The sequence below is a fragment of the Urocitellus parryii genome, chromosome 5, assembly GCF_045843805.1.
Source record: "Urocitellus parryii isolate mUroPar1 chromosome 5, mUroPar1.hap1, whole genome shotgun sequence".
NCBI lineage: Eukaryota > Metazoa > Chordata > Mammalia > Rodentia > Sciuridae > Urocitellus > Urocitellus parryii.
The window spans coordinates 135,137,884-135,161,189 of NC_135535.1; the positions used below are offsets into that span (position 1 = coordinate 135,137,884).

Consider the following 23,306-nt stretch of genomic DNA (forward strand, 5'->3'; position numbering starts at 1 on the left):
AAACCATAAGAAATAGCATCTCAGCAAAAAAAAAAAAAAATCAATAAGTAGCTAAGTGACATTTGACTGATGTATACTCTGTGGGTATGTGATAGACCCAGAGAAAGTTAGAAATGTTATAGGCAGGGCAGTACCCCAAGGGTCCAAAGGTCTAGGAAATGATGGAATACTTCTTTGAAAGACAAGTGGCCAGATCCTGATCTGTATGCCATGAAGAGTGGGTCTTCATATCTGGCAGCAACATAGCAGGTGTTTCTTCTATATACCTGTATATAGGATCCTAGTATGCTTTTACAAGATCATGGACTAAAAATAGCAGATGCATTGTTACTTAATGTTTCTATTTCACTTTTCTTTATCCTCATTCTCACTATTTTATGTGGAAAGATCAAGGAAAAGTTGCTTTAGATTTCAAGTATAAGGAGGACCAAAATTGTTCATCTTTTTAACATAGAAGGTAATGAAACTTTGTGCTCTTATGTTTTAGGGACCTTAGCTTGTTCCCCAGAGGAATAGAAGATGGATGTTGAGCCATAAAAGAGAAACTATAAAAGGTATTTTCTTTGTGCCCCTCTGGATCTGTCCTATACCCTTCTTTGTTCAGCTTACTGCTGGGGCAGCTGAATATGGCTCTTTGCATTTGCAAGTCCCACACTCATGGATTAAACTATGGAACAAAATAAATATTTTTTTAAATGCAACTATACTAAACATGTACAGAATGTTGATGTGATTGTTTCCTGAACATTACTATATTATAACCACTTACATTGTAATAGGATTATAAGTACACTAAGAGTATTTAAAGTATTCAGGATTATGTGCATAGGATATATACAAAAACACCATTTTGTACAAGGAACTTGGGCATCCATCCATGCATTTTGATTCTTCAGGGTCCTGACACCAGTGCCCTGAAGATACCTAAGGATAATTATAAGGACTATAACTGTTTCTAATTCTGTCTTCTGGTTGCCTTCAAGCAATATAAAGTCATCTCAGGGAATTGAGGAAGGAGAAGCATTAGACTTTTTTTTTATTTTCCTGGCTTCCTCTTTTCAAAGTCATATTGAATTGTTGTTTCAATTGACTTCAAGGCTTTATTCACTATGCAATTGAAAAAAATATTTTAGCTAGTACATAGATATAAATATTAACTGCATAACATATTTCAATAAATAGATTGTACAATGCTTATGTTGGGATAAACAGTCCTTTGTCCTCAAATGTGTTTACAGGAAAAAATTTTGAAAATCCTTTCTTCTAGCTTTTTGAATGTATTGTGCATTTCTGTTATCTCTATTCTACTGTACAAATAGCACATCAGAACTTCAAACTAAACTTAGTACAGATTGATCAGCCTTTTCCCATCCCCCCAACTCTCCCTGTCACTGTAACCACCATTCTACTTTCAACTTCTATGAGAACTTTTTAAAATTACACGAGTGAAATAATGTGGTACTCATCTTTCTGTGCCTGGATTATTTCCCTTCACATAATGATGCTCAGTTTCATTTATACTGCTGCAAGGATTTCCTTCTTTAAAGTTGAATAGTATTCCATAGTATATATATAGATGTTTTCTCTAACCATTCATCAGTTGGACAGTTAGGTTGTTTTCATTTCTTGGGTGTTTTACAGAACACTGTCGTCAACATGAAGTACAAATGTCTCTTCAACATACTAACTTCATACAGTACCAGACTTAAGAAAATACTATTAAGCTGTAGCAATCAAAACACCATGGTAATAGCATAAAAGCAGACACATAGACGAATGGAACAGAACACAGCCTAGAAATAAACCCTTACATCTACAGGCAAATGATTTTTGACAAATGTGTTAAGAACATGCATTGGAGAAAAGAGAGTCTTTTAAAAAAAAGTTTTGGGAAAACTAGATGTCTATGTGTAGAAATATATACCCAGACCACTCTCTCTCTCTCTCTCCAATTACAAACATCAATTCAAAATAAATTAGTATGCAAATGAAACTATGAAAGTATTAGAAGAAAACATAGGGAAAATGTTTTGGGACATTGGAATGGGCAAGCATATTTTTGGACAAGACTTTAAAAAGCACAGGAAACCAAAGCCAAAATAAATGGATTACAACAGACTTCTGCACAGCAAAGAAACACTCAACAGTGAAGAGACAAACCCATAGATTCAAACTTAACATCTAATGAAGGGTTGATGTCCAGAATTTATAAGGAAGTCCAAAAACTCAATAGCAAAATAAATAACCTTATTTAGAAATGGACAATAGATCTTAATAGACATTTCTCAAAAGAAGATATACAGTGGCAAATAGGTATACAAAAAATAAAACACCCAATATTGGTAATCATCTGGAAAATACAAATCAAAGCTACAATAAGCTATCCCCTTTCCTCAGCAAAAATGGCTATTATCTTTAGTCTTTTTGATAAGAGTTGGTAAGGATTTGGAGAAATGGGAACCTTTGCACACTGTTGGTAGAAATGTAAATTAGTGCAACCATTATGGAAAAAAGTATGAAGGTTTTCAGAAAAATTAAAAGTAGAATTACCATATGACCTAGTAATCCAGCTATTGGGTATATCTACAGGAAATGAAATCGGTATGCTGAAGACACATTTGCGCTCTATGCATTTTTACCTTCAAAATTCTATCAACTACTCCCTCCCCCCATCCTCGGGATAAGAGCACTGCCACTATTGGCTGCAGACACTGAATTATCCTTGTTTTCTCCTCCTCACTGCTCTTCTGTAAATGGTCCCTTTGTATGTTAACCTCCTCAAATTACTCTAAATTGTGTGCAATTTGCTTTCTGTTGGTAATTGGCTTATTCAGCTTTCTGCTCTATGCGTTTTATAATGTGGCTGATTGATTCCCCTGACTATAAGTTTTAAAGAAAGTAATGCTATTCTTATGTCTTTTTGTGTGAAGTTTGCCTTTAAAAAGATTATTGAATAAGTGAAAGAAAGACATGAAAAAAATCATCCAAAGACATTTACGATCTGTGTTGGTAGAAGAATTAAAAATACAGGACTAGAAGTTTATCATCTGGAGCTCTGGGCAGCATCCCCATCACCCCTTCAGGGCATACTAATTTTCTTAAAGATACTTTCTCTCTGTAGCTACAGTCCTACTGAAAAATTGCCAACAACATTACCTGAATTTCAGAAAGTTCACTAAATACAACTTCACAGATGTGATTTTCATTCTAAAATATGTAAAACTTCCATGTTTCTATCCTTTATATTATGGAGCTCAGGAATAGTACATAAAACCCTACTAATGTAGAGGGTATTAGATATAATCTGGTTTGTGTCTTTACCAGATTTTTGGAAGTTAGAGAATATGATGATACTTGGACAATAAAAATGAAGAGACTCCCATGAGAAAATGTTATCAGCCAATATTTTTGAGTTGTTCCAAGCCTTGGTAGGATTAACATTCTTAAAATTATATATATTTCCAGAATAGAGAATACAGAATACCTAGACTGTTATTCATACCAACACTAGAAAATCATCAGAGATAAACAGTTCATATATATATGTACTCCTAGGATATTTGCACAAAAAATTAAAAGAAATATTGTGTGTGCATGGTGTTGGGATCAAACATAGGCCCTTATGAATACTAAGGAGGCATTCTACCATGGGGCTGCACCCCCAGGTCCCCAAAGATATCTTTAATCTCCCTCCCCAAAGCCTTTATGAGCCTCTGACATCAGCAAATATGATTCAGGATTAATAATAATCCATGGCGTCTATGTCCTTTCTTGATAGAGCACATAGAATCCATGCCACCTGCATTAGTCTCTAAGAATAAAACAGTCCAAATGCAGAATACTTATATTACCAAAGACTGAGAGATTTGGAGCCACGGGAAGACTCATTCATTGCTGTGGGGAACTAGAAGTTTCAGGCAGCACAGAGAAGCTAAGAACTCATTGAATAAGAAGTGAGAAATTGGAAGCTGCAAATACACACTTTTTTGAAAAACTTGAGATGGTAGAAAGCAGGAACATTTAGACAGACTGCACATGCAAACAATATCTAGGAGATCAAGAGGAAAGAGCTGGAGCAGTCATGTGGGGGAAAGAAGGGAACTAAAGAGTAAATCTGTCATGATTTTAAGGTATGCATAGGCCAAGATAAAAATCAGTAAAAGTTTAATGAAATGTGGGAAGAAATGGAAGGAAAATCAGCTAGTTTAAGCATTTTAATCACAGCAGAGATTTTTTCAAGTTTCTTTGATGTAGAGTCTCTGCAGATAAATAATATGTAGGCCCCTTCTGTTTAAAAATAGATTTTTACTGACTTCAGTTTTCAAAGGAGAATTTTATGATATTGCCTTTATTTCTGTATTAGTCTATCACAGTGTATGAAATAGAAAACAGCTGATTTATCCAAGCATAATTAAAATGACATTTAAAGACTGTCACACCTGTAGTGCATCTACTTAATGAAATAATTGTTAGTGGAATTTGGTTATAGAATGGTATTGACAGAAACACTGAATAAAGTGACTATAAGCACACTATATGGTTAAAAGTAATGATAGTATTGCCATATTTAAATAAATGTTTAAAATCTATTCTGAAACTTGTTTTGACAATATTCTGTTTTCAGCCTTATATCATCTTCAATAAGCATTTCATTTACCTAATGAAAAACATATTTAAAGTAATTAGTACACAGAATTTTAATTTGCATATGCAAATGTATTTAATCAGTTGGAAATTCTGGCAGAAGGGAAAGTGTGTGAATATAATTATTTCAGTGACTGCCCACTCCTTTAAGTTTGTGGGAATACTTTGTAGCTGGGATTAGAGATAAATATATTTTTAAGATAAATATATTTTTAAGATAAAAAGTATATTCTTCAATGTGGGAAATGACCATAATGATAATGACAACTAGAAGTTATTAAATTTTACTTAATGTTATGTGGAATCCATAGTTTATTTGCATTCCGAAGAAAGGTAAACAAGAGACGTTATTGTCCTGCCTTTGGAAATGGATAAATTGAAGTACAGTAAGATGAAATAATATGCTAACGATCACATACTAAATAAAGAAGCTGGTATTCAAAACACATCTATTAAAGTGTGTTCTTGTGAATTCACTTTATATTTAAGGAGCTACAGAGGCAAGGGAAGAAAATACATAGGTCATGGCTCCCATACTCGGCAATAATTATTTTTTGGGCGCACTGTAAAAATGATTAAACAACATTAGTAAAAGATTGACCTCTTGTCACTAGATGTGAAAACCTATACTTATCAATTCCTGCTCTCCTATTTAAAACATCTTCTAATTTTTGATTTGTACTTTGGGAGAAAAGACTGCCAGTAGAAAGTGGCAAAAAATAAAAATAAAAAAAATTAAAAATAATTTAAAAAACTTAAAACAAATAAAAATAATAAGGCAGGGCACGGTGACATATACCTGGAATCCCAGTGACTTGGGAGTCTAAGGTAGGAAGATCCCGAGTTCAAACCAGCCTCAGCAACTTAGCCAGGCCTAACGCAATTCAGGGAGACCCTGTCTCTGATAAAATATAGAAAAGAGCTGGGGATGTGGCTCAATGGTTAAGCCCCCCCTGAATTCAATCCCTGGTACCAAAAAAATTTTTTTTAAAAATAAGTGAACATAAGTAACATTGCATGTTTACACAGATACTGGAACATGTGGAAAATATCACATGGACTTTAAATATGATTTGAAATTACTATGAATCAAATCTTAGTAAGATGATCCTTCTCAGCCTCTGGAGTTGATTTTTTTGTCCGTTGAACCAATACCTGGGAAAAACAAACTATGGACTAAAACACAATAGATAGCCCTAAAACAATGCACGATGCACTAAGGATTAAAGTATATACTTGTGAACTCACTATCTGTTTCAGGAGCTAAGGAGGCAAGGGAAGAAGACATATAAGTCATGGCTCCCATACTCAGCAATAATTTTTCTTTGGATGTACTATAAAAATGGTTAAACAACATTAGTAAAGTAACTCAAAACTCCGTTTTTGGCAATCAATGGTTCTTACATCCCTAACTAAAAATGTTGTTCTTTTCATTTCTCATCCATCTCTTCCAGTCATCCCCTATGACAAATATGACACCCCCCAAGATCATCTCCATACAGATTCAACACTGCTGTACACTACTTTCCCTGTTTGATAGATCATTCCCTAACCTCACCCAGAAATCAGCATGCTATAAGATGTAATTTTTCTTGGGAGCTATATATAACCCTGTCTTTATTAAAAGCCCAGCTGACTTTTCCTTTATGCAAAAGCATGCACATTTGATATACACATCGACTTCTGCATAAGATATAAATGAAAATCAGAACTGGGTCTTCTAAAAAGACATTGATACATATACATATTGATTGGATCCACTGACTTTATTACAACCATCATTAACATGATACCACCTACTACAACACAATATTAAACATCATTATTTAACCAGTATTATTACAACTGCTCTACTATTATGTGCTCCAGCATTAGCAGCAGGTATTACTATATAATTAACTGACTATAGCATTAATTCTATATAATATTGCTTTGTCCTCCCAGAGGAGAGGATCTAGGTTTATATCAATACATATTCTAACTCTTTGGTTACCCAGAAGTTTATTTCAAATCATGTAGAAAAATTTAATCTGGAGGACCCACCTTCTGCCTCTGGAGGCACAGGAAATGGAATGGACCCAAATAATTGCCTTCCTGGTCTGAGATAAATGATTCTGATCATAGGGAAAAAATCTGCTACATGCTAAGAATAAATAAGACCTGAATAGACACTTTTAAAAAAAACCATGGGAAGAGATGGGGGAAAAAATCTCAGTGCAGGTGACCTGGATGCCCAATAACATGGTACTTATGTGCACCAAACCTGTTATGGTTTGGATATAAAGTGTTCCCCCAAAACTCACATGTGAGACAATGAAAGAAGATTCAGAGGAGGAATGATTGGAATAAGACACTCACAAACCCAATGAATCCCCTGATAGGTATTAATTGACTGGTAACTGAAGGGTTGGGGTGTGACTGGAGGAGCTGGAAATTGAGGCTTGGCTTTGGGGTATGTATTTGTATCAGGCAAGGGGAGACCTCTCTCTGCTTTCTGATCATCCTATGAGCTGCTTCCCTCTGCCACATTCTTCTGCTATGATGTTCTGCCTTACCTCGAGCTCCAAGGAATGGAGCTGGCCTTCTATGGACTAAGACCTCTGAAACCGTAAGACCTCAACATTTTCCTCCTTTAAAATTGGTTAGAACTTTTAGTTATAGCAGTAAAAAAGCTGACTAAAACAAACCTCATACTGGCAGAGTCTTTGCACATGCAGGAGGATGCCTTCCTCAACTGTAAGAAGATATAGAACTGACAAGAGCTGTTAAGTGAGACCAAGGCATGCAGTAGGCACCTCAGCCCACGTCATGCATAGAAATCATGAGGATGGAGCCACTTACCCAGATATGTAGCCGTATGCACAGAACTAGTTTCTCAATAAAATTTTCAAGGGTGTGTGCACATGTACATACAATATCATTCCACAGATTTTCACTTATTATTCTAGGGAAAATAGAACCACTTGGCTACACAGGAATAGTATAAGCCATTGTATTAGCTGCCTTTTCATTATCTATTGTATAAACTTACTCTATATGTGGTAGGTATAGATGGTAGATACCCAAGCCTATTTTACATCAGCTCCAAAATTTGCTATTGCTGCAGGAGTAAAAGCATTTCACTGGTTATCAGCCTTACACAGAGGTAATTCTAAATGATCTCCAAGCATATTATAAGTGTTAGGTTCCATTTTTTTTAAATTTATAGCAGGAGTTTCACAGGAATCGTTCAAACTCAGTCGTCATTAAACATTATCCTACATGACATATGTTGTTACACATTTCCACCACATTTATCAATTGGGAGTAATTTTCACAGTTATAGTTGTATTTGTGTGTTGAGTCCCACTATTATCAGGCTATACACTTGATTCTACATTAGAAAAAATTGACTTTACAGTTTTATTTGTAGTAAAACTATACTTGAAGTAAATTTAAAATTCTTCCTATGACATTTCCTTGGATTATCAAGAATAGTACAAAGATACTCTGATTATCCAGATACACGTACATAGAAAGTATAGTACCATGTATAGGCTCATTCATCTCAGTAACAGCTGTGATAATCTTTTCCATAATTTCATAAGCCTTTGCTTCAAAATGAGGTTTCCATAGAACTTCTAAGTGAGCCTACAGTGACTTCACTGTGGTCTCCACCTTACTCCCTACTCCCTCCTCTACACACACAGGAAATACCTACTTTTGTAAAAGAAAGGAATTGAACTCCTATAACTACATTCAAGCCACCTCCATAACCATTATTACTTTCAACAGAAGAGATATTAGTAAGATGATCACATAACTTTGTCAAAGTTAATTTTTGGGTTTAAAACAGATATACCAACTTAGCCACATGCAACCATGTGAGATATGATACCAAAAGATTACAGCTGAGAAAATATTAGAAGAGGCAATCTCCATATAACCACTTATACACTGAACTAAGAAAATTAATTATAACTAATTTTACCTGCTAAGAATAACCAACTGTGTGTATGTCACCTGCAGTGTTCTAACATAAAATGAATTTATGATGAAAAATAGACACAACTCTATGGCACACTCTTTTCCATTAGGATTCCTGATGCAACATCCCATGCAATAGAAGAAGTCTTGCATTTTCCTAATAGCTTAATAAGTATATTTTTAATTAGCTCTCTCAACTTGCTTAAGTCATACGAGCACAATAGTTGACCAAGAAGTAAAAAAAAAAGTGAACAATTCTACCAACTACTTTAATTCTAATTGCTTTAGCATCTTTACAAATCTTATGTGAGAGATGAAATTAATGACCCATCTTTAATTGTAAAAACTATAGGCCATCAATGATACTGAAGCTATCACTACAGATTATGAACATTTAAACTGATTCATTGTTTCCACAATAGATTTGAAACCAGGAGAATTATGACTACTTGAAGTAGACAACTGTTGCCAAAATAAATATTAATTCACATTATTTTCATCTAGAAAATGGATTACCTTAATAATCTGCAGCATCATTAGGCTTAAAAAATGTGCAATTACAGGGCACCATAATTGAACAACTTTAACATCTGTACAACCAGGTTGATATTATAGGCAATACTTAGAAATTAGTGAATCAATCTATAGCTTTATGCCTGTTATACTTGAACTAGTCCTATTAAAACATTTGTAAAACTGTTTAGCATCTATACTATAATATTGGTGGAAGCTATTATAGTATTAAATTTTTAAGAATGAGAACATAAGTTTCTTCATAAGAATTACCACATGAACAGGTAGACACAGGAATATGTTTTATTACCATTATCTCAATAATCTTAACAATATTTCAATTAAAAATCTAAATGTGTTTATCCTCCAAGTCCCCAACCAAAAAAAATATTAATATGGACTTCCTTGAAGAAAAAAAAGTGAGTGAATAAACCTATTCATCTCTTTCATTACACTACATAGGATATACCTCTACATACATATAATAAAACACATCATATGTCTTTAGTTAGTGTATGATGTGAAATGTATACTAACATAACTGCATGTTAGTAATCTCTGAATTAGGACTATGTCAAAGGAAAGAAAAATATGTTCATAGCTTCAAATAATGAATGTTTTAGTTTAATTCATAACTACAGAGTGCCCAAATCATTCAAAGGAACATGACTATTGACCTTGTCATCCTATTTGCACCTGCCGTAATGCTGGTATGACCAAAGTAGAAATTCAAAGATTTTTGTAATTCATGTGGTATCCAGACTAATGACTGCAAGGAAAGCAAAAGGAGACAGAAGCAAGGTACAGGGGCAAAGTAAAAGAGGCTGCTCCTCTGAGCTGCCAGCTTTATTTATATCCATAGTTTACATTAGGTCATTGGCATCATTAATGCATACTGTTCATTGTATACAGTAACTTTTTGCAGGTTAGGGTGCAGTGACATAATCGTGTTGTCTAACCAGAGAGTTTCTTTATTCCCAAAAGCTAAGTATCTAAGAATAAGCTTGAGGCTGATAAGACAATAGCACAGAGCCTCCTCATGAAGAACATTACCATAACAGCTAGGCATTGAACATGAATTAGTCATCTTACTAGTTGCTGGGAGAAACTTCAGAATATTCCAATTGTGGTAAACAAGGCACCTGTTACCCCTTGGGGATTTGCTCACCAGAAGAAAGCTGCCCTGTACATTTTCACAGCCAGAATCCTTACAAATGACACCCAAAGTTTCCATGTCCTGATCCCTAGAACCTGTGAATGTTACTTTGCACAGAAAAAAGGCAAACACTGTACTTTTTTTAATATGATTAAAGATCTTGAGACAGGGGGATTGTCTTGAATTGCCTATTCGGGCTCAACATAAATCACAAGGAACCTTAAGTACAGAGTAGAAGGGTCCAAGATAGAAGATACAAATATAGTATTGAAGGATGTGATAAACAGTTGAAGATGCTCCACTGCTCGCTTTGCGGTAAGAGGCCATAAGCCCCAGAAAGCAGGTGGCGTCCAGAAGCAGGAAAGGAAACAGTTTCCCCTAGAGTCTTCAAGAGGAAGGTGCCTTACTGGTTCCTTGATATTAGTCCAGTAAAGCCCATTTTGGATGTGACTTCCAAAACTGTAAGGTAATAATTTTTTTGTAGTTTTAAGCCTTCATGTTGTGGTAATTATAGGGTCACTAGAAGTTAGCAAAATTTTTTGGCTTTCTCTAAAGTAAAATAAATTCATCCATCCTGTCCTTTAATCTGATTTATAACCCAATAATGGAGTCTAAAATCTTATATGAGCATGGGATCTAGAAAATGAAATGCTTTAATTTGGTCTACAGTAGAAGAAAGATTAATGATGGGCCATATTTGCCATATGTGTGAATATATAAACACATAAACATATAAACATTTATATTATATATAAATGTGTGTTCATATATGTGTTATATAACATATTATAAATATATATTATAAATATATAGTATATTTATAGTATATTATATATCACATTTATATTATTTTATTATTTTATAGTATATTTATAAAATATTGTATAATATATCATCATATATAATATATAATATATATAACTATAACTATGATATCATATATATAATAGTTATATATGACACATTATATAACTATGTATAATATATATAACTTTCATTTGGAAGATAACATTTAAAATTACCCTAAAGAATGTTTATGAATTTTATAGGAAAATCAGGTATTACAGATACAACTACCATGTTAGAAAGACTCAGATAATGGTAGTGCTTGGAAAACAAAAACCATATACCTTTACTTGAAAAATAACTCCACCCCAGCCATGGCAGAGTGACTGCACAAACACTATAAAACTGGACAATCTATTTTCATGCATTGAAAAAGCAGAGTACATGAAGTATATTCTTTGAACTTAAAAAAGGGAACTCAGCCCTTAAGCCTTGCTTGCCTTGCTTTTCTGGGGGAACATTCCCTCTGCTGTGGCAGAAGTTGGAGAAGCTCAAGGACAAGAAAATGTTTCCTAAGCAGAGCCCCTCATAATGCTAATGACTAAGAAAAGCAACAAAAAACCTGTGAGGACCAAAAGAATCAGCCAGGGTTTCAACTGCTTCCCAGAATATAACAATGATTTTTAATGGAAACAAATGATTCAGAATATCTATAAAATTTATCCTAAAACACTGTTAGATATACATATAGAAATACAGGGTGTAGGAAAATGTGATTCATAATCAAGAAAAAGAATCAGGTAAATCCAATCGCTAGACGATTTCAAAGTTTAATTTAGCAGGGAAAAAAAGCAACCATTATGTTGTAGAATTTATAGCAAGACATTGTCATAAAGAGTGAGAAGAGGATCTCTGTAAATGAAAACTAAAAAATTCTAGAATGGAGAGTTTTAATAGAAAATTCACTACATGATGAGATAGGATCTGTGAACTTTGTGACATATCAATGTAACTTGTCTGTAGAGATAATGTTTTTGAAAGGAGCTTAGGATGATAAGCAGTTGTAATGTGTGCAACTACAGCCAAAAGAAAGGTAGTATTACATGACCAAAATTTGAATTTTATAGGTGTTCTGAATGCAATGAAATTAAATCATTAAAACTTATAGCCAGGTACAATGATGTACACCTATAATAGCAACTCAGGAGGTTAAGGCAGGAGGAACAAAAGTTTCAGGCCACCTTCAAGAAGTTAGCAAGATCCTAAGCAACTTAGTGAAGCCCTGTCTCAAATAATAAGGACTGGGATATAGCTCAGTGGTATAGCTCCCCTGGGTATGGTACCCGAAACTAAAACAAAGGAAAATTATATGTAGATAACCGCAAATATTTTTTAAAGAATTTAAAAGATCATGTTGCCAAGCAACTCACATATTAAAGAATAAGAAATTAAGTAAAAATATAACACATTAAATTTTAGGGCATGTATTAGTCAGCTAATTTCTTTAAAAACCTATATTTAGAAATAATAAATACTAAAATGTCAAGAGTAGCTAACTTCAGAAGCTAGAAAATAAAGAGTAATATGAAGTATATAGAACAAAAACGATAGAAATGCAATCTATATCATAGAAACAGAATAATGAATACTAAAAGACATTCTTTGAAAAGATTAATAAAATTGATAAACCTGATAAAAAGAAACCTTCACAAATTACCCACAACACAAGGAATTAAAGAGGATGTTACTGCAGAAAGTAGACATTAATAGAAATATCCACTTTATACCAATAAATGCAACAAATTCTCTGACCTAATCTTTTGGAAAATACAGTTTGCCAAAACAAAGTAGTATATAATCTGGATAAGCATATTTCTACTGGGGAAAAAAAATGAATTTGGGAGAAGCTACTAAGCAGCATGGTGCGGCACAGCTCCGGCTCCCCTTTCCCATTTGCTGGGAGAGAGGTGTCTATGGGGCACATGCTGCAGCCTCCAATAAGGCCACCACCCTGCCTCTGGGTGCTACTTCTATGGCGAGGAGGAGGAGGAGTGCCAGCTCAAAGACACAAATACATAAATAAAGGACAAAGTATTTTATGAAACAGATCTTCAATCAAATATGACATTTTGATGCTTGACATCTAGTCTCCCTTCTGCCCTCACTATGCCAGCAGCAACTGTAGATCATAGCCAAAGAATTTGTGAAGTTTGGGCTTGTAACCTGGATGAAGAAATGAAAAAAATTCGTCAGGTTATCTGAAAATGTAATTAGGTTGCTATGGACACCAAGTTTCCAGGTGAGGTTGCAAGACCTATTGGAGAATTCAGGAGTGATGCTATCAGTACCAGCTATTGCAATATAATGTAGACTTGTTAAAGATAATTCAGCTAGGACTGACATTTATGAATGAACAAGGAGAATACCCTCAAGGAACTTCGACCTGGCAGTTTAATTTTAAATTTAATTTGACGTTAAGTGGGAACTACATTTATAAATCAAGCCTTTTTTGTTTAATTTTAGAAATTGATTTCCTTAGGTATAGTAAAATTCTGAGTGAATTTTGGTACAGTTATCCTGGAATACATTAAGTTTCAAAAATGTGGGTTTCATTCTTAATATGAGACCAAAAAATTCAGATATTGAAGACTTTAAAATTTAGATATTTTACTTTTAAAGATATGTTTTTAAAATATAACCACAGGATTTTTTTTTTGATCTGGGAAACTTTGTTATTGTTGTTGTTGTTGCTGCTGCTGCTGTTGTTGCTGCTGTGGTGGTGGTGGTTAATTTCAGGCTCTGGAATATAACTCAGGGCCTCATGCATGTGAAGCAAGTGATCTAAGCTACTTTCTCAGCTCCAAATCACTGGGTATTAAAGATACTTTTTGATAGTACAATCAATGTCCTAAGATTATTTTTTTCTTTCAAACTTTTTATACACCATTTAAAATATAGATTTCTTTTCTGTAATACACATTCTTATGAAGAGATTTTTATTGCAGTCATACTCCAGTTGTAAGTAAACATGTCATGTGCAGTAAGATATTTCTAGGAAAGTTGGGTGCATTCTCTTTTAAAAATCAGTGTTATATAATGATTATGTTCCCTTGTCAACTCATAGAATCTCTTAATTTGCATAAATAAGAATAGTATCTTTAAACCTGGTGATTCTAGTATATCAGAATCTAAATTCTAATTCAATCCCTGACTCTAAATTTAGTTTCCTTAGTTACAATTTTTCTGTATTATTGATAGAAGTAGTCTTGACAGCTGAGAGAAGTTTAGAGCGTTTGGGGGGGAAGCAATGGCAGATTGTTTATAAACTGTTGAGGAAATAAAATGTATTAATTCATTCTAAATGTTAAGAAAATGAATTTATCTCTGAATTTTTAATACAAAGAAAATCCTAAACCCAGAAATCATAACTCTTAAATGTATCAAATATTTAAGCAATAAATAATATTGGTATTTTTATAAATGTTTGAAGAAAATAATATGGTATTATAATTTAGAGATAAGAGGTTCCCCCAAAACTCAGGTGTGAGACAATGTAAGAAAGTTTAGTGGTGAAATGACTGGGTTGTGAAAGCCATAACCTAATCAGTGCATTAATTCCTATAGGGATTGACTGGGTGGTAACTGTAGGCAGGTAAGGTGTTACTGGAGGCGAGTCCTGGGAGAGTGTCCTAAAGGTTTATACTTTGTTCATAACGAGAGGAACACTCTGTGCCCTGGTGTCCTGTTCCCAGCTGCTTTCCTCTGCCACACATATCTGCCTTGATGTTCTGACTTATCTTGGGCTGGGAGGAATGCTGTCTCAGTTTTTTTGACTTAGACCTCTGAAACCATGAACCCCCAAATAAACTTTTCCTCCTTAAAATTGTTGCTTTGACAACAGCAGTATAAAATCTGACTAAAACATGTGAGGAATGTTTCCAACACATTTGATAGGAAACCAAACAATGTAAAAACACTGACACAAAATCTGACAAGTACCAGGTGAAGAAAAATGAAAGATCCTTTATAAAACTACAAATAGAACTTGACAAATAATAAAATCAAAACCCTCAAATGCATGCACACATGCACGCTCGCTCACACACACACACACACGGGATATATTTTAGAATATATACAAAATAAATTGTAGCATACACTAAAAGTGTGAAGAAAAAATAATTCTCAGTGAACTAAAAACAGCAAGGAACTCTCCATCTGATTAAGTTGCCATGAAAAACCTACACATTCCCATTATTTCTATATTTCGTATTGCTGGTATCAATTAGTCTAAGAGTCAAGAAAATATTTTAAACTTTATAAAAATGGAAAAGGACAAACTAAAACTTTATAATTTGCAGAACGCATAATTGTGATGCAGAATATCCTAAGGAACCTGCACCATAATTACTAAAATTAATTTACAAATCTTACAGTACTAGTTCAATTTTATGTATACATATGAACCACCAGAAATTGAAAGTGCGTTGAACAAATTACCAGTACATAGTGGGAAAATATCAAAAGATAGGTAAAAGTTTAATTTAAATAATCTACTTAGAATACACACTACCATACAAAGATGGCCTAAACAAATGAAGTAATATTCTTGAACTAAGAGATACACTATTGTTAAGATACAATTTCTCTCCAGATAATATTAAAAGCAATCATAACCTGAAAAGTTTTCTTTTCGTTTAGTTTTCTTTTTTAAGAAACCATTGCAGGTATGGTAAGCAGGAACATAGAGGTCCAACAAGAGCCAAAATGATACTGAAAAATAGTAGGGACTCAGATCATCCAAATTCAAGATTCAGTACAATTTATAGTGATCAAGACCACCTGATATTAGCCTGAGGCTATAAAACTACATTAAGACAAAATAATCCTGTATATAAATGAATAATTTCTAGAAAGTTACCAAAGTAATTCAATAATAAAGACTTTTCAATAAATAGTGCTGAAATGGCCGACTTAAAAAATATGAACCTTGCCTTGCTAACTTTATCACCCAAATAAATTCAAGATAGATCCACATACAAAAAAGCAAACACTATAAACACTATGAACATGATGTTCTATATGACAGAACTTCCTGTGAAGACACCGAGATGTTCTGAATCTGCAGGTTCCAGATGGTTACTACCAACCAGTTATGCCATTGAGCTCTTGAAATGTGGCTAATGTTCCTGAGAAAGGGAATTTTTAGTTAATTACAGCTAAAATGTAAGTACACACACATACACACAGAAATTTGGAAATCTCCAAAATTTAAAACTTGGAACAAATGACACAATTAATCCAGATGAGTATAAAATAGCACAACACATAAACCTAATAAAGGACTTTATGAGTAGTATGCAGTGAACTACAAATCAGTAGTAACTTAGAGGCAGAGGACCCAATGTATAACAGAATTGACTTGAAAAGACATTCCAGGAGATTCTGGAAGAATGACCAATAAGCACATGGAAAGGAGCTCACCATCAATGACATGAGAGAAATGCAAATTAAGACAAAAATGTCATGCCATCTAAAGTGACCAGTTCCCAATGATTGGTAGCTGCCAAGCTGGATAGTGAAAAAATACGTGAGCACTATCTCACAAAATTAAATAACCAAACTTAGATGTAGAAAAACATCACTTCTCCCACATTAAAAAGGCAAATATCCTTCAAAATTATAATTCTTAAAACACCTGACTGAATCCAGGTTGCACAAATCAATTGAGTTAAGTGAAATTCAAAGTAATATCAAACACCTGCTAGCAGGATAAACAAGCCCATAGCTTCATTAGCCCCTGGGAGTACAGAGAACAGGCAACCACCAGTGACTCAGGAAGACAACAACAGCTCAATTTCAAAGGAGTTTAACAATTTAGAACCCCTTTTTAAAAAATGTGTCATTTAAAAATTTTCTTATTTCTTTCAAATATTATTGAAGGTTAAAAGTTATAAACAATTAAACATTGTTTGGCTTATAGTGAAAGTAGAAGTAAAATATTGCACTGACAAAGGTAGAAAGGAGGCTGATATTTGAATGTATACTGTTATAAATGTCTTACGTTGTTTATGAATTACTAAAGTATTTTGAAGGGAAATCATGGAGATTAAAGATGTACACTGTATAATTTAAAAAGCAATAAAGGACATGGAAGTGGGGGGAGCAAATTTGATTTGTCCAACCAATGCAGGACAGAGAGAATAGAAGGAACAAACATTAGTCAAACACCAAGTTGGCAGAAATAAAAGCAAATATTCCAATAGTCACACAAACGTAAATAAGTCAACCTCAACTACAAGACTGGGTAGAATGTAAGAACCAACTGCTTTAGGGAACTACCGCTACTGTCGCAATGTACTACAACCATAAGGACAGGTACATAGCATTGTTAACTCACGGTTCTGGAGGTCAGAGGGCTGAGGCATCTGCTGGGAAGCGTTCCTTCTGGAGGGCCGGGGAGAGAACCTGTGTCTTTGACTTTCCAGCTCCCAGAAGTTGCCCACCTTCTTTAGCGGCCGTCTCTATACCCACACTTACTTCTGTCTTCACAGTTCTTCTTTCTCATTCCCTTATAAAATCTTTGGTGATTACATCTGATTCACCTGGATAATCCAGGATACTTACCCCATCTGGAGATCCTTAAAGGGCACTGAAATAAGAGCCTTCGATTCCTGCAAGGTAATGTATTCACAGCCACTGGATATCTCTGTGACACCTTTAGGGAGCCGTTTTCTAATCTGTCACAACCAACTACAGATTGTCTATTACTCAGGAGTACCACATAATTCAAAGGAGCTAAAAATATTTTGTTAAAAGTATTCAACAGGAGTTTACAAACATTATGAACAGACTGGTAAGATACAATGTATCCAAAGTTGAAAATGCCAGGAAGGTAGTGTCCACAGGGAAGTTTCTAGTTTTCAATGCTGTGGTAGAAAAGCAGAATGGAATGTAGTGATGTATGCTGCCACCTTAACAAGGTAGAAAAATAAGAGCAAAGCAAATATACTGTAAGTATCTGTAAGGAAATGATAAAACAGGAACAGAAACCAACAGAGTACATATACAAACAGTAGAGAAGACAAATCACAGCTTATTGTTGGAAGAGTTTAAAATGATAAACCTTGAGTAAGACAGATGAAAAAAGGAAAAAGATAAATTGTGAATATTAGAAATGAAGATATTTTACCTCAGAAAGAGAATTAATGATCATTGGATAGTATGAGTAGTTTTATGATAACACATTTTTAAAGTTAAAGAGATTTTTGAAGACAACAACTTATCAAAACTGATACAAGTGGAAATAGGAATAGCTTCATATTTTTCAGATAAATTGAATTGTAATTAAGATAACTTTGATATGCAAAAAATCATCAGGATCAGCTGGTTTCACTGGTGAACTGTTAAAGGATTAATAAAAAAGCAATGCCTACCCTACACAAACTTAAAAAAGAGAGGAAGAACTATACTTGCCAATTCATTCTATGTCAGTAAAACTATGATACTAAGCCATACACTATAAAAACGAAAAACTACAGACATACCACCCTTGACCACCAATTTTTAAAAATTGAAAATTAATCACAAAGGATACAAAATATACAACCACATTAACTGGTTTAAAATATTGTATAATCTAACTAGATGCAGAAAAAAAGCATTTGACATGTTGACTAAAGTTTGTGAAAGGCCATGAATTTGCATTGAACGATGCCTCTCCTGAGTTCAGCAGACCAAACCAATATAGCATTTAATCACAGTAACAGAGATTTAGTTGCAGGAGATCCTGTAGCCAACTAAGCTGTAAACAATTTTAACAAGTTAAGCTGTAACCAGTTGACTGGTTGATTGACTAAGCTATACCAATAAAGTTGTTTTCTATGCCCCACTTATGTTTTTTCAATAAAGGCTGTCAGATCACAATGCTAGTTTGAAGTTCTCTGAACTTGTTCTAAGGGTCATCTAATTTGCAAATTGTTTTTATCTTGCTTTACTTTATTTTGTGCAGGTAAGGTATTTGAGGTAGTTGGTCTAAAGAAATTTTCCCTTTTAAGAAAACAAAATTCATCACCCTTTCAAAATAAAATCTCTCAGAAAACTAAGAATTGAAGTGAAATTTCTTCAGTGATTGTATGAAAGCCTGCAGCTAATGCTTTACTTAATGGTGAAATGTTGAAGGCACTCCTTATAAGATCAATAATGACAAGACGATATTCACTGCTAACAGTTTTATGCAACATTGTACCAAAGGTTCCAGCTAGTTCAATAAGGCAGGAAAAATAAATCCAAATTGAAATTATATCCAAAGGGAAGAAACAAAATTGTTTGTATTTGTAGATTACATGGTTGTATATGTTAGAAAATCCCAAGGAATCTAAGAGGAAATTAAAAAAAAAAATAGAGTAGTTAGCAATACAACAGGATAAGTACTAAAGGATATAGTGTATACAAAAATCAAATGTATTACCATAGATCAGGAATAATCATTTTGTAAAAAGGATATTTAAAAGTACAACATTCTAAATATCCAATACTTAAGAGTAAATCTAACAAACCTCACCCAAGAATCTGTTCCTAATACTATAGAATTTTTCTGAGATAAATTAAGGAAAATCTAGCTCAGCAAAGAACTCCATATTTTATTAATTAATTAATTTGATTAAATTAAAGATCAATTTAAGTCCTAGCAGGATTTTGTTTTGTAGAAATCCTCAAATTGATTTTAAAATTTTTATGAAAATACTAATCACTAACAAAATGGATTTGAAGTAAAGCAAAGGCTTGTATTACCTGACTTCAAGACTTACTGTAAAGCTATATTAATCAAGATTAGGTGTGAATGACATGCATCAAAGCTCACTGTATTGTACATGTTAGATGTGTGTGCACTATTAGATTTTTGTCTCAATTATAAAAGGCCAAATGTTGGTGGAAGCAAAAAGGGGGAGGCTAGCATCGCCACTGGAAGTCCCTTTCCACCCGACACGGCGTGCAGCAAGGAAAATGGCTCAAAGGGTGAATGAGGGCCTCGGCCTCGTCCACGTCCACTGGGACTGAGGAAAAGTCCGAAGCTAAGGAACCAAGGCGTTCCTGCTTCTCCAAGAAACAGGCTGGGGACGCGAGGATCCCTTACCTTAGGCAGGCCACGGCAGCACCCTCTACTTCCAGACCACGCCCTCTGACCACGTGATCCACGGGCTCTTCTCTTAGTTCCCCGGATGTGGGTGAACCCATTTGCTGGCGCGGAGGGGAAGTCAGGAAGAAGACATTTTTTCAATTACAAGTGAGGAGGCAGTGGGCGGAACGAACGTACCGACGCCCAGGCTGGACGTAAGGTTGGCGGCGACGCACGTGCGCGCCTCCGGCCGGAGACTACAGTAATGAGTTGGTGGCCTAGCAACCTCCAAAGTTGCCAGAACAAAGGGGATTTGGCGATGGAGGCATTATTGGAAGGAATACAAAATCGGGGACATGGGCATTCTTGACATCCTGTGAAGCAGAACTACAAGAGCTCATGAAACAGATTGACATAATGGTGGCTCATAAAAAATCTGAATGGGAGGGGCAGACACATGCTCTAGAAACTTGCTTGGACATCCGTGAACAAGAACTTAAGACTCTCAGGAGTCAGTTGGATATAAAACAAAAAGAGGTTGGATTGTTGAAGCAGCAGTTAGAAGACCATGAAAAAATCAAGCAAGAGATGGCCATGGAGTACAAGCAAGAGTTAAAGAAATTACACGAAGAATTAGGCAGACTGAAAAGAAGCTATGAGAAGCTGCAGAAAAAACAAATAAGGGATTTCAGAGGAAATACCAAAAATCACAGGGAAGATTGGACTGAGATTGAAAGGTTAACTGGAAAAATAGAGGAATTTCGTCAGAAATCACTGGACTGGGAGAAGCAGCGCTTGATTTATCAGCAACAGGTATCTTCTCTGGAGGCACAAAGGAAGGCTGTAGCTGAACAATCAGAGATAATTCAGGCTCAGCTCAGCAATCGGAAACAGAAATTAGAGTCTGTAGAACTGTTCAGCCAATCGGAAATTCAGCACCTGAGCAGTAAACTTGAGCGAGCCAAGGACACCATCTGTGCCAATGAGTTGGAAATTGAGCGCCTTAACATGAGGGTTAATGACTTGGTTGGAACCAATATGACTATTCTGCAGGAGCAGCTACAAAAAGAAGAAAAACTGAGGGAATCTGAGAAACTATTAGAGGCTCTGCAGGATGAAAAGAGAGAATTGAAGGCAAATCTTCAGACTCAAGAAAATTTCATCCGTGAGGCAAAAATGCAAAAGGAGAAGCTACAAGCAAAATTAAAAGTAACTGGCACTCAACACACACCAGAGGCCATGAGGCCACTGGAGGAGTCCCAGGCAGAAAGAAAGTACACCCCTCAAGGGCAGGAGGACATAGATAGTATGCTTTCCCATCTGGATTTCACCCATGCAAGTGAAGAACTTCTGCAGGCAGAGGTGACTCGTCTTGAAGGCAGTTTGGAATCTGTGAGTGCAACATGTAAACAGCTGAGCTAAGAGCTAATGGAGAAATATGAAGAACTAAAGAAGATGGAAGGACATAACAATGAGTACAGGGCAGAGATTAAGAAGTTGAAAGAACATATTTTACAGGCTGACCAGAGTTATAGCTCTGCACTAGAAAGAATGAAGGTAGAAATCTCTCAGTTAACTCGGGAGCTGCATCAGCGAGATATCACTATTGCCTCTGCCAAGTGTTCTTCCTCAGACATGGAGAAGCAACTCAAAGCAGAGATGCAGAAGGCAGAAGAAAAAGCAGTGGAGCACAAGGAGATTTTGAATCAGGTGGAATCATTAAAGTTAGAAAATCGTCAACTTTCTGAAATGGTGATGAAGTTGGAATTGGGTTTACATGAGTGTTCCATACCTGTGTCTCCCCTGGGTTCCATAGCTACCAGGTTTTTGGAAGAGGAGGAACTGAGGTCTCATCATATTCTGGAACGCCTAGATGCCCACATTGAAGAGTTGAAAAGAGAGAGTGAAAAGACAGTGAGACAGTTCACAACCCTAATGTAGCCACTTATAAGATCACAAACTTGGAAATAAAAGTAAACATCGAAGAGTTACTGTCATCTGAAGGAGCAGTTTAAAAACATGAACATTATCAAGATGATGCTTACTAAAGCAGTGGTAAAGAAACCTGAAAAATTGGTGCTTCTCTTAGACACTTTTACTGCACTGGTTTGTTTGAAGAACTTTCAGCAATAACTGTGAGAATAAATCACTTTGCAGACTTTCAAAAAAAAAAGGCCAAATGTTATAAAAGGTAAATTATAAAATATATGTATGTATGTATGTATATATATATATATATGTGTGTGTGTGTGTGTGTGTATGTGCATGTATATGTGTGTATGTATATATGTCTGTATCTTGTTTAATGTATATAGTTGGCATTTACCTAAATATCCTGAAGTTTATTTTATAATCAGGGATAAGAATTGTAATCCAACAAAAGTTGTTGTTGAAGTTTATTCCCAGAATTGAAAATGCAGATCCTCTTCTGGTTCTCCTCCAACTGGTATATCATTAACAGATAATAATTCCTTTTAGAGTGACCAAAGACATTTAATCATGGGCACAAACACTAATCTCCCCCAATTCAGTCTTCTGTTAAGTCACAATCAAAAAAGAAACTTTGGGGTCTAAGTTTCTAAGACTTGGATATCTTTTATTGTGTGTAGGCCTATTTAAATTGGGTCTGTTTCAGAGACTGTATCTGAGACCCCAATTTAGTTGTAAGCTTTGGGTGAGGGGAAAACATGGGGCATAGTAGGACAAGTCAAATATTGAAATTTATAATCTATGTAGAATATTTAGAGAGTTTAAGTAATCAGCTTTTTGCTTACAGTGTGAAAGGTGTCAAAATTGAAGCTGAAGTTGGCAGAGAAAGAATAGGCCAAGACTTTTAGAATTTACCTAAAGCCAGTGGTTTTGAGCGGGAGTATGGCAGGATGAAAGATCATCCTGATAGTCTTATAACTGACAGACTGGAAAGACCTGACATAAGAAGAAGTATAAGTTGGTGACAGCTATGCATATGCAGGCATGTACTTATATATCACCTAAGCTAGAAGTATGAGGGAAGGTGTGAAGATGAGGGTGACAACTGTTAGGATGACAGTATCAATATGACAGTCATCAGAAATTGTGATTGACAATGATAGAAAAAGGTCAACAAGTGATTCCAGGATTTAG

At 34.9% G+C, this 23,306-nt stretch overlaps 1 protein-coding gene across 1 annotated transcript; it reads left to right on the forward strand.

The window, feature by feature from the left end:
• The first annotated feature begins 20,310 nt into the window (after positions 1 to 20,310).
• LOC144254906 (centrosomal protein of 63 kDa-like) lies at positions 20,311 to 22,155 on the forward strand. The gene is given in 2 exon segments (XM_077798757.1): positions 20,311 to 20,542; positions 20,545 to 22,155. Coding segments are annotated over 2 exon segments (1,674 nt in total). The 5' UTR covers positions 20,311 to 20,448; the 3' UTR covers positions 22,125 to 22,155.
• Positions 22,156 to 23,306: the final 1,151 nt, after the last annotated feature.